This window comes from Acanthisitta chloris, unplaced genomic scaffold, assembly GCF_000695815.1.
Source record: "Acanthisitta chloris isolate BGI_N310 unplaced genomic scaffold, ASM69581v1 scaffold37450, whole genome shotgun sequence".
NCBI lineage: Eukaryota > Metazoa > Chordata > Aves > Passeriformes > Acanthisittidae > Acanthisitta > Acanthisitta chloris.
Genome location: NW_008653999.1, coordinates 1 through 10957, shown reverse-complemented (window position 1 = coordinate 10957; position 10957 = coordinate 1). Strand labels below are relative to the sequence as shown.

Here is a 10957-nt window from a genome sequence, read left to right as displayed (position 1 = left end):
ACACTCCACGTCCTCATCCTCACGTGGGGTTTGGCACCTCCTGCCTCTCCCTTGGCTTCCTGCACTACCCTTCACTCTGAGTGACAGTCCTCAGCGGGCAGGCAGAGTGGAAGAGGAAGACAGCGCTGAGCCTTGGACTACCAAGAGGATTGCTGAGCTTCAGATTGCCTTGCTCTTGCTCAGACTGTTTGCAGAGAGAAAAAGTTCTTCCTGACATGGCAAGTGGGTAAGAGAAAATCATACTAATTCTTCTCTAACATGAAGGGTAGTGGGGATGGAATATATTCATGTGGGGAGATGTAAAAGGGTGAAAATTACATGACATGCAGCACAGCAATAATGTTGCTTCCTCCCTCTATTCTACTAGCTCAACACAGTGTAAAAGGTCAGTGAGACTACTGAATCATAAGCTGGTTTATCTTAAAACTAAGGTGATACTAAGATTTTGTGTAAACATAGCTGATGGCATAGAATTGGTTCTTCAAACATGACCTGCCTGCCCAGGACCTTGGCAGACTTCTGAGTAACTGCCTTGCCCTTATGTTTGTCCCTTAACAATGCCTTTTCCTTTCCGCTTACAAAACCTGCCTTACTTATCCTTGGGTATTTCGAATACCAGGTTTAAATGAAAAAAATTCACTAGACTCAAAAGACATACACACTGGCATAAGAGGAAAGTGGAGAGAATTGTTCTGTCTTCTATTAACCATATAAGCTGACGCAGGTATTTCACAACACTTGAACCAGTTTTCTTTAAATGATTGGGAACTTCTTGTAAATGACTGCTCATCAAGTATTCCAAGTGCTTTTCTTTTCTATGTAAAGACTAAAGTGTTTTTAAAACCTTCTTCGCAGGGCTTCATTTGACCCATTTGCAATACATGTTTTTCTTGCCTTGACACTGTTGACTTGTTCACATTATTCACCACTGACCTTCAATTCCCATCATGTCTTGAGTGATTTCTGATTTGCAGCAATAAAGTCTTCTTGGGGCATTGTTTTAGGTAAAATGAAGGTTTCATATAAGAAAATCACTTGGAAAAATCAGGGACACCATGTGAATGTTTCACTTGAAAGCGATAATAAAAGGGTGATGACAGATTGTTTTGCTCCAGTCACACTGCTGGTGCATCAGAGTTACTATTGCAAAGAACCTCCACCAAATGTTTTCTCAGCTCTTAAAAGTGCAGACTACATGTTCTTGTTATTGGGGTAGTGCTTTGCTCACGTAAGCACATCCAAGCAAGGCTCTCAAGTGGACAAAATCCAACTGGGCAGGTTTCTTGCACAGAAATAATTTATTCTATATGAAAGCACAATCTAACAACTGACAGCTTTTCACCATAGGAAAGGGATTGAGACTCAATGATAAAAATCTCTGCTTTGAGTCATACATGCAATTGTATTGAAAACCAGAGAGTAAATGTGCAATACTCTTTTTCAGGAATACCTTACCTAAATCCTGGTGTGTCATGGATTTCCATGAAGGTGTAGGGCATCTTGTCATTGAAGTTGTCTCACCTTGTATGTGTAAACTAAATTTATGGCCCTTTTATAAAGAAATACTGTTCAGAAAGAGCTTTTACAAGATGACTGTGTAAGTTGCTAAACAAGTTCTTTGCTTTGGCAAGAGTTTGTTTTTTTTTAATCCCCAGTTTCAATGTGTACAGCTCTGTAAACTAAAGGGACAACAAAAAAGAGAGGAAAAACCCATTGTTATATTGTGATAGCACCCAGCAGAGATGTAGAAGAGAAAAGGCTTTTATTTTACACAGTTAAGTGACTTCAGAGTTTTAGGACACATTTTATGAATGCAGGAATACATTTAGTTAGACATATATTTATTAAACAAATAAAAGGATTGAAATCTGTAGGTACTCTCTTGCAGTAACCCTCTCCTGAGTAGACTCTTTGAGCTTGCCTCCATGAGCTCATGTGATATTCCCTAACATTTCTAGAGCAGGAGAGGTCAAACAGAGCCTTTATAAACATAGGACAAATCTGCCAAGAGCAGACTGAGAACAAACAATAGGCATTGCAGGGATGACAGGTCTCCTGTATAGGTGACTTTTACTAAATTAAATATGTACTAAAATATGTGTATATAAAATACTGTATCTGTGGGACAAAATATGATAAAACAATCCAACACACACCCCCTAATATTTCACATACCTTGGATGTTCGACAGACAGCAGACTCGTACTTACCACTGGTAGTTATGCCCTAAATAAAAACTGTATTAAACCTAGTATGTCTGCTCTCAAAAAGCTGGGATAGGCTGATGCAGAAAAGCAGTCAGGAGGAGGGTCCCGAACCCAGCAGAAAAGTGATCAAATAAAACTGGGTCAGTCCAAGGTAAGATGAATGTAGACTTGAAGTTTGAAAAACATCTTTGGTACTGTTCTGTGAACTTGCCAATCCTACTCTTGGGACGTTAGCTGAGCTGGTGAGGTGAACAATTTTCTCTTTAGTGCTGGTTTGTAAGCTCTTTGGAGAAGGGATTGATCTTCTTAAGACTCTGGAAAGATTATGGAGTTATGGCTGAAAATAAATAAAACTGCTGCTGCTGGTGGTTTCTGTGATATGCTGTGAGGCTAACTGCCCAGGAAGTTGAGCAAGTACATCTGGACTGCACAGCCAGTGTTGATTGTGTGATGCCACAAGCCACACTTCTGCTGTGCAAGCAGAGCCTGAAGTCTGGGCAAGGGCTCTGTGGAAACCTCCTTCTTCTCCACCATAAGATCCATGTGAGAATGGCAAGCAAAAGTCTTCCTTCATATTCGTGTTTAACACTAGCAACAAACATACCCTTTGGCTCCCATACACTAGAATTTTTAGTCCTTTCCTTCTTTCAGGTACTGACACCTGTCCAAGCCCAGTTCAAAAGTCAAGTAATCTTGAAAATTTCCCATCCACAACTACCTCAAAATGCCAGAGACACTGTCAGTGCCTCCAGCGTAGCTGAGCTACACGATGGCTCAGATTCATGGCTACAGGCAAACTGAGGTGTGGCAGCCAAAGTAGATATGGTTATCTGCCCTGCCCTTCTGTAGGAGATTGCTTTTCCCACTCTAAAGGGTCTGTAAATATCATGTTCTTTATGCTCCTCAGCTGCTGCAGCACACTCTGGTGCTTTAATGTAAACTGCCTGCTTTTGGCTCTTAACTCAGGGCTATGAATTCCTTCAGGCAACAAGCTCTCAAGGAGTTAAGCGGATATTACTTATGCTTTTCAGGGTTTTAATCTTAGGCTGTATGAGTTCCACCACAAAGTTACACAGGCACTTCTAGAGAAAAGAGATTGCTCAATAATGGGCGAAAAAACAGTCTCAGATCTCCAGGCACAGTTTGCTGCCTTCTGTTTCTTTCAATACAGAGCTTAAACAACCAGTTTTTGAGTCAGCCACAAAGTGCAGTCCAAGAGAAGAGAAGACACATAAAATCATGCTGTACTGCTTCTGGACTATTCTCCAACCATTTCAGTTAATGCCCTCTTGTCTGCTATGACTTCTATTCCCTCCCTGCCAACAACAGGGCAGGTGCCCACCTGGCTCTCAAGCTGCCTCACATGAAGGCTGCCACATCAGAAGACTGTTGTGACCTTGCCACAACATTTGTGTGCTCTTTCTGTTAGAGAACATGGACTTTGCCACTGGCAGGAGGATGCAGCGAGTTATCTCCATCTTGACCAGATCAGAAGAAGACCTAACAGTAATCAGGAGGTTCAGAGTTGGGCTTGAAGGTGCCTTGGTTCAGTCTGGGAAAACCAGTTGTTGAAACAATGGCAAGTTGCCCAAATAGCTATTTGAAATAAATGTTCATTGTTGACACATTTCTGCACTTTTTTTCTTTTCTGAAGAACATCTGCCTTGGAGAAGAATTAAAAATTATCAAGTGGTTCTTCTCAGGGCTTTGCTGCATATGCTGGTTTGTAACTGATTGATTCCACTGTCAGTCATTAAAAGACTAATCCACTTCTCTTTCTTCTCCACTCTGTTCTTTGCCTTGGTCCTATTAGTGTGGACATGATGCACTTGGAGCTACCTTCAGGTGCTTCATCACAATAACAACCCTTCCTAAATCTTGTTGATAGATGGATGGAAAACTGTACACTATTATGCAGAACAAAATTCCATTAAAAATAAAGAAAGGAGCATCCAGGATAGGTCTGTATGTGCATCAGATACTAGTGCAGGAGAGAACTTTATTGTATGCAGATCCTGTGGTCAGAGCCTTACTCACCCTTCGTCACGCTACCTTTACGCTAGGATAGTCACATGCACGGGCAAAGGAAAACTTGTCCTGTGTGGAGTCTTGCTTCCAGGAAGAAAGGTAGGAAGAGTGTATGTATGATTTCTGCTAGAAAAGCATCATAGAGAGAATACTTTGCTTCCTGTTCTGTTGGTAGAGTTGCTGCACACTGGTAAGAGTCTCCTGCTTGCCTCTGGTTTGTATAAAGAATCCTCATGAATGGAACACCACCATCTTCGTTTTTGTTTCAGTGCATGGAAAACTGCAGGAAGACTTAGCAACAAGAACTTTGTTAAAATATACTCTAACATAACCTTAGGGAAGGCTCAAGTTTCCTTACAGGTTGCCTGCATTCTTTAGATATTAACATGAATCATAAGCCTTGCAGTTTTTAGAGTGGCCCTGACAGGAAGGTGTGAGGAGAAAGAGAAATTTCTCCTGATGACAAGCTGGTATCCAGAACATGGAGTCACATTAAAAGACTCTAGAAGTGATTTGCATTGTGTCTTTTTTACATGTGTATTTCTCTGTATTTCTTGACAGGAAGGCCTTAAATCATGAACTTTCTAAACTTTTCAATGAAATGTGGAATGTGGATGTTAACCGCCTTACCCCTGGGAAAGACTACACCATTGATGTGCAGGTAACCACTGCTAAGTCACATGAGGATTAAGGGCAGTGTGGTGCTGTAGGAAAAGGTGGCTGCAAAAGTCCCTCTTGCTAAAAATGTTGCCTGTGCTTTATTTCTGCCAGTGGCACAAGCAGGACATCCTAATGACACAGCAACACTTAGGAGGGAACAGTACAAATGGTCCACACTACCTGGATGTTGGTTACACGTGGAGTCTCTCAGGTGTCTGCCTTGGGTCCTATAACATTTCATATCTCTACCAGTGGCCTGGAGGAGGAGCTGGAGTGCCAGCTTTCCAGCTTCGCAGATACAGCAAACTGTGGTGCTGAAGTTGTGTGCTGGTTTGAGCTGAAGTAGAGTTAACTTTCTTCACAGAGACTATTATGAGGCTATGTTTGGGTTTTGTGCTGAACACAGAGTTCATAATGCAGAGATGTTTTTGTTATTGCTGAGCAGAGCTTACACAGAGTCAAGGCCTTTGCTGCTTTCCGTACTGCCATGCTGGCAAGGAAGTTGGGGGTGCATGGGAGACTGGGAGGAGGCACAGCTGGGACAGGTGACCCAAACTGACCAAAGGGATATTCCATACCATATGACATCATGCTCAGTATATAAGGTGGGAGGAAGAAGGAGGAAGGGGGGACATCTGGAGTGATGGCATTTGTCTTCCCAAGGAACCGTTATGTGTGATGGGGCCCTGCTCTCCTGGAGATGGCTAAACACCTCCTCTCTTCGGGAAGCAGTGAATTAATTCCTTGTTTTGCTATGCTTGTGTGTGCAGCTTTTGCTTTCTCTATTAAACTGTCTTTATCTCAACCCATGAGTTTTTGTAGCTTTTACCCTTCTGATTCGCTCCCCCATCCCGTTGGTGGGGGAGTGAGTGAGAGGCTGTGTGGTTCTTGGCTGCTGCTGGGGTTAAACCACAACAAGTTGGTATGCTCAAACACAGGGCTTCTCTTCCACTGGACCTAGGCAGGCTAGAGGAATAGGCTAAGGAAGGAACACCATGAAATTCAGCAAGGACTAATGCCATCAGAACAGGATACCCAGAGAAGCTATGAAATCCCCAACTCTGGAGGTTTCCAAGACCCAACAAGATGACACCCTGAGCAATACAGCCTGAATTCAGTGCTGACCACACTTTGAGCAGGACTAGAGATGTCCTGATGTCCCCTCCACCATGGGTGTTTCAGTGTGTGAATGACTGCATGTATGTATGGTCTGGGTGACTTGCAATAAGGGACAAGAGGAGATGGGTCCCAAGTCATTCTTAGGGAAATAAGGGAGGAATTCCTGGTTTTCTCCTGGACAGTGGGGAATAGCACAGAGGTGTGGGTGAGGAGGATTTCAGAGTCGTTGCTTCCAGTCCCAGGGAACTGTGAGGGAGGAGTGGGTATTACATTTGAAGAGCAGCCATTTCACTCCTGACCAGTGTAGTGCAAACATGACCATGTGTTTGGGCCACAAATTGCAAGAGGCCACTGAATATTCAGAATCCAATTTTGTACTCAGAAGTACTCACTTTATTCTGATGTTACTCAAACATTTTATTCCAATGTTGCTTCGTATCATAACATATAATTTTCTGTTGCTGATAAACTTGAATAGGGGTACCCACCTCAAGCCAAAATGTGTGTGGAGAAAACTTCTCCCATATGGTTTCTCCATTTGTAAGAACAAGGCTGCAGCTACTCCTTGCCCATGTTAACAAACTGCTACTCATCTGTCTTTTGTCTTTGAGAATGCCTTTTTTGGAAGAGAAATTAAAAAATTGTCAGGAAAGCCTCCTTACAGCTGCACAGAGATAGAAGAAACAAAAGGGAGATTTGGGTACCTTCTGTGTTGAGAGAGGGTCTTGGCTCTACATTGCCTCTGTTTATTGTCTGTGATGTATATAGCATAGTAGCACAGCTGGCTACTGATCAGAACTGAACCATCACATGAGTCATCACAATCATCTCTGAGTCAAAAGAGGAATTTCAGGCTCTTACAGTGTCAGATATTATGTCTTTTTTCTTTACACTGTAATATCTTCTCTTGTTTTATAGGAATACATTTCCTAAGAAAAGCTCTGACAGCATTATAGGGTTTGTTTTGATTATTACAAAGGCAGGCACTGTCTCCTCTACGGAGACGCACTCTCACATCGTTTTGCTCTGGTGTTTCTCCTAGAGAAAAGCGGGTCCCGCACAGCAGGGTGACAGTGCTGTCCAGGACAGTGCAGCCAGACATCTGTTTCAGAATGTAAATGAAGATTACCTGAAGAGCATAAAAACATTTGCAAGTAAGACCCTTTCACTTTGACATAAAAAGGAATGGCTTTCTCTAAGGACTGTCAAGGCATAGCCTATGGCATCTTTTTATGATGGCACTCTCTAATGCCAGGATCACAGGTATGGCCTAATCATCAGGATGAGCATGCTGAGTTTCTCTTTTTCTGCAGCTTTTATTTCCTTATTGGACAACTATGAGACATCAACTGGTGTAGCAGAAGTAGTGACGCCAGAAGAAATAGCTGAAAACAATCATTTTCTTGATGCTGTTTTAGCGACACAAGTCATGAGGATGAGTAACAGATCTATTTTCATTGCTTAAAAAACACTGAATTAAAAAAGTAAACTGTATCTATCTTGGTTTTCTCTCCTTCAGCTAGCTCATGAATATCTGCTTAAAAAAAGCCTAGCAAAGCCAAACCTTGTTGACTTCAAACATCAGCTCTATGACATCTGGTTCCAGCTCTATGCCAGGAAGGAAAGAGACAGGTATGTTTGATGGATATGGCCACTAATAATGTCTTTGCTACTCTGGTTTAGGCAAACATAAGCCCAAGTGCCATCTGTTACACTCAGAACTGGAAGACAGTGTCAGAATGGCCTCAAGCTAACAGAAAGTAGATTTAGATTAGATGTTAGGAAGAAATTCTTCCCTGTGAAGGTGGTGAGGCACTGGCACAGGTTGCCCAGAGAAGCTGTGGCTGCTCCATCCCTGTAAGTGCTCAAGGCCAGAATGGATGGAGCTCTGAGCAACCAGGGCTAGTGGAAGGTGTCCCTGCCCCTGGTAGGGGAGTTGGAACTAGATGATCTTTAAGGTCCATTCCAATCCAAACCATTCTGTGATTCTGTGAATGTGGCCTAAATCAGGTGTTCATGGCTCCCATACAGATTGTGTTTAAAGACTTACTGATAAGATGCTGACTGTGTTGACCCTTGGAGTACACCACTGCTGAATTGCCTCCAGCTGCACTTTGTGAACCTAATTATAGGCCTTCAACCACAGACATTCATCTGCTTTACAGCCCAGCACATCATCACCTTTTCTGATCTGTAATTCATCAGTTTGACTGTAAGTCTGTTATGGGAGACAGTGCCAGAAGCCTTGCTAAAATCTGGATAAGCAGCAGTGATACATCTGTGGCAATTACTAGCAACCTTCATCATCAAATACAAATTCAGTCTTCATGGCTAGATTTTATTGCAAGTTTTGTGCAAAGTAAGAAAGAAAACCCAACAATCCAGACAAAAACTGCTCACAAATCAACCAAAGCAAGGTTGTGCATCTTCTTGCCTTTTACCCCTGCCAGTCTGAACTATTTAAACACATAAAAGATCTATATGTTATTCTTTTGTTTATTACAGACCTGATTCTTGCGGTTTTGAACATGTTTTTGTTGGAGAAACAAGGCATGGTAAACAGATACTAGGTTTGCACAACTGGGTGCAATTTTACCTTCAGGAAAAGTACAGTCAAATTGACTACAAGGGATATGTCGCTCGGAAGAACAAAACCAGGCTAAGCACAAGGACAGTGTCTTTGCAAGTAAGACAAATGGATCCAGAGGTAAAAATTATTGTCATGAAACAAGGCACAGTGATACAATCATAGTTTCAAGTGTTTTGAACAATAATAAGTATATACTGTTTATAACTGTCTATAAGCAGAACAAATAGTAGCATGCTTTCCAGCTTCTTTTTTTGAAAAAAACTGTTTTAAAAAGTAGTGCTGGTGTTTACAGAACTGCAACACTGCTGAGACTTAATTGAGATAAATGATCATGTATGCCTCAGAGGTGTGCATCCTGGCAGACCAAGGATGACTGAATCTTGCAAAGCTTTCAAAAACATGGAATCAGAAATTCTATCTGTCCTGTCACAGCTGTGTTAGAGATTATTCTGTTGCTTTTTTTTGTGCTTTCAGCCTGACCATGATGACCAAGTTTTGAGCATCCAGTTCAGCTGGAAGGGTTCAGTCAAGCCAATTGGAAGCACCTTCACTGGTGTCAGCCCAGAGTTTGAATCTGCCCTTTACACTGTCATTTTCCTGCTGGATAAAGAAAAAGTCACACGTGAAACTGTGAAGATAGATGAATATGAGCTACAGATCGTTGTTTGGCGCCATGGGCACCACACTGGAACAGCATATCCAGTACTCCTCAGGACCAGTAGTGGAGACTAGCAGTTAGAGTGAGAAGGCAACATTTCTTTTTTTTTCTCAGAGGAAGAGTGAGCATGGTGGGGAGGGGAGAAATGGATGGGGGATGGACAGAACCAAACAACAGAGTAAGTTAGTGTTTTATAAAACTCATTGCAAGTAAAAATTGATGACACTCTCTTTTGGGTAGTGTTTAATCAGTAGTGTGCTGTGACTCAGTGTCTGACAAACCATGGAACATACTCCTGCTCATATTAAATGCTGGATCAAATTTACATTTTCATAAATGACTTGGATGCAGGACTTGAAGGGCTACTAAGTAACTAAGTAAGTTTGCAGATGACACTAAATTGGGAGGAGCTGTTGACTCCCTCAAAGGCAGAGAGACCTGGACAAATTAGAGGTGTGGGCAGTCACCAACTCTGGGAAGTTTAGCAAAGCCAAGTGCGGTATTCTGCTCATGGAGTGGGGCAACCTTGAATGTATGGATGGACTAGGGAATAAGAGGCTGGAGAGCAGTGCCATGGAAAAGGACCTGGGGGTGCTGGTCAATGGCAAGTGGAATAGGAGTCAGCAGTGTGCCCTGGCAGCCAGGAGGGACATCTCTGTCCTGGGGTGCATCAGGCAGCAGGAAGGGGAGGGGATTGCCCCACTCAGCTCCCCACTGGAGTGGCCTCACCTTGAATACTGTGTGCAGTTTTGGACACCAAAATTTAGAAAGTATATAAAGCTATTAGAGTGTCCAAAGCAATTGAGAGAACAGCAATAGAGGAACAACTGAGAGACACTGATGAATCAGTTCACCATTCCTTGTAGCATCAAATCTCCTGAAGCACAACAAGAGAGGCTGAACTGTTGAATTTTTGAAACACATAGGACCTAAGGTAGATAACAGACATGGAATAAAATCATGGAGCTGTCACACAGAACAACAGCTTTGTGGTCTAGAAACCAACCCTGTGGAAGGTCAAAGGCACTCAGCTTCCGTCAGGTTGGGCAACTTCCCTGCAGCTAAGCACCCAGAGGTCACATTGCAGGTCTTGAATGCCCTTCAGGGTCCCCCTTCATCTTGGCATAGGTGGCAGGGCAGAACTCAGAATAGAGCTGAGCCAGCAGAGTCTGGGAGAAGATGTTTAGTCTGGTCCCTTTGCTCATTTTGTTCCAGACGTGCACAGCATAGGTGTTCTTAAGGAGTTTATGAAACTTCAGGGAGCTGATTGCTTCAAATAGCTTCTTCCAGTCCTGCCAGGGAATGGGATAAATGGCTTCTGGGGCAAGAGCATTCACACCTTTGCAGCTCATGCTCTGGATAGTCCTGATGGAGCACCACTTCTTGAAGACACGTGTTAGGAGCTGTGGGCCCTGGTGCCCCCAGATCCAGCTGTTGTAATTCTCCACAAAGTCCTGCATGCAAAGCTCCATGAACTTGTGCTTAGGCTCAAAGGACAGAAAGGCCCCATTCAGTTCATCCTCACACTGGATCCCAAGGGCATTGGTGAGGTTCTGCAAGTTCTTAAGCACAATGTGTAGATGCCCCCAAATTTCCACATGAGGACAATCCTGCAGGCATCAGACAGGATGGGTAAGAAATAAGGCTCCAAGTGCCGCAGAGGCCACGAGTACCACTTTTCCAGAGGTGTTCCAG

The 10957-nt window shown here is 42.9% G+C and overlaps 2 protein-coding genes across 2 annotated transcripts; one reads left to right on the top strand and one right to left on the bottom strand.

The window, feature by feature from the left end:
• Positions 1-215: 215 nt before the first annotated feature.
• LOC103810110 (poly(U)-specific endoribonuclease-A-like) lies at positions 216-9336 on the top strand. The gene is made up of 7 exons (XM_009083000.1): positions 216-226; positions 4797-4896; positions 7057-7168; positions 7328-7453; positions 7538-7646; positions 8520-8688; positions 9079-9336. The coding sequence occupies exons 1-7, from the start codon at positions 216-218 to the stop codon at positions 9334-9336; spliced, it is 885 nt and encodes a 294-aa protein (XP_009081248.1).
• Positions 9337-10338: 1002 nt separating this feature from the next.
• On the bottom strand, positions 10339-10952 carry LOC103810100 (lactosylceramide 4-alpha-galactosyltransferase-like; the record flags this gene model as incomplete). The annotated part of the gene is given in 2 exon segments (XM_009082988.1): positions 10339-10838; positions 10841-10952. Coding segments are annotated over 2 exon segments (612 nt in total), but the record flags the coding sequence as incomplete, so codon positions are not given.
• Between the last annotated feature and the right edge of the window lie 5 nt (positions 10953-10957).

Excerpts from the sequence above, each read along its gene's own strand:
- LOC103810110 (XM_009083000.1), top strand. Across the intron at positions 7,169-7,327 it reads GAGCATAAAAACATTTGCAA|CTTTTATTTCCTTATTGGAC; the intron begins GTAAGACCCTTT and ends CTTTTTCTGCAG. Across the intron at positions 7,647-8,519 it reads GCCAGGAAGGAAAGAGACAG|ACCTGATTCTTGCGGTTTTG; the intron begins GTATGTTTGATG and ends TGTTTATTACAG.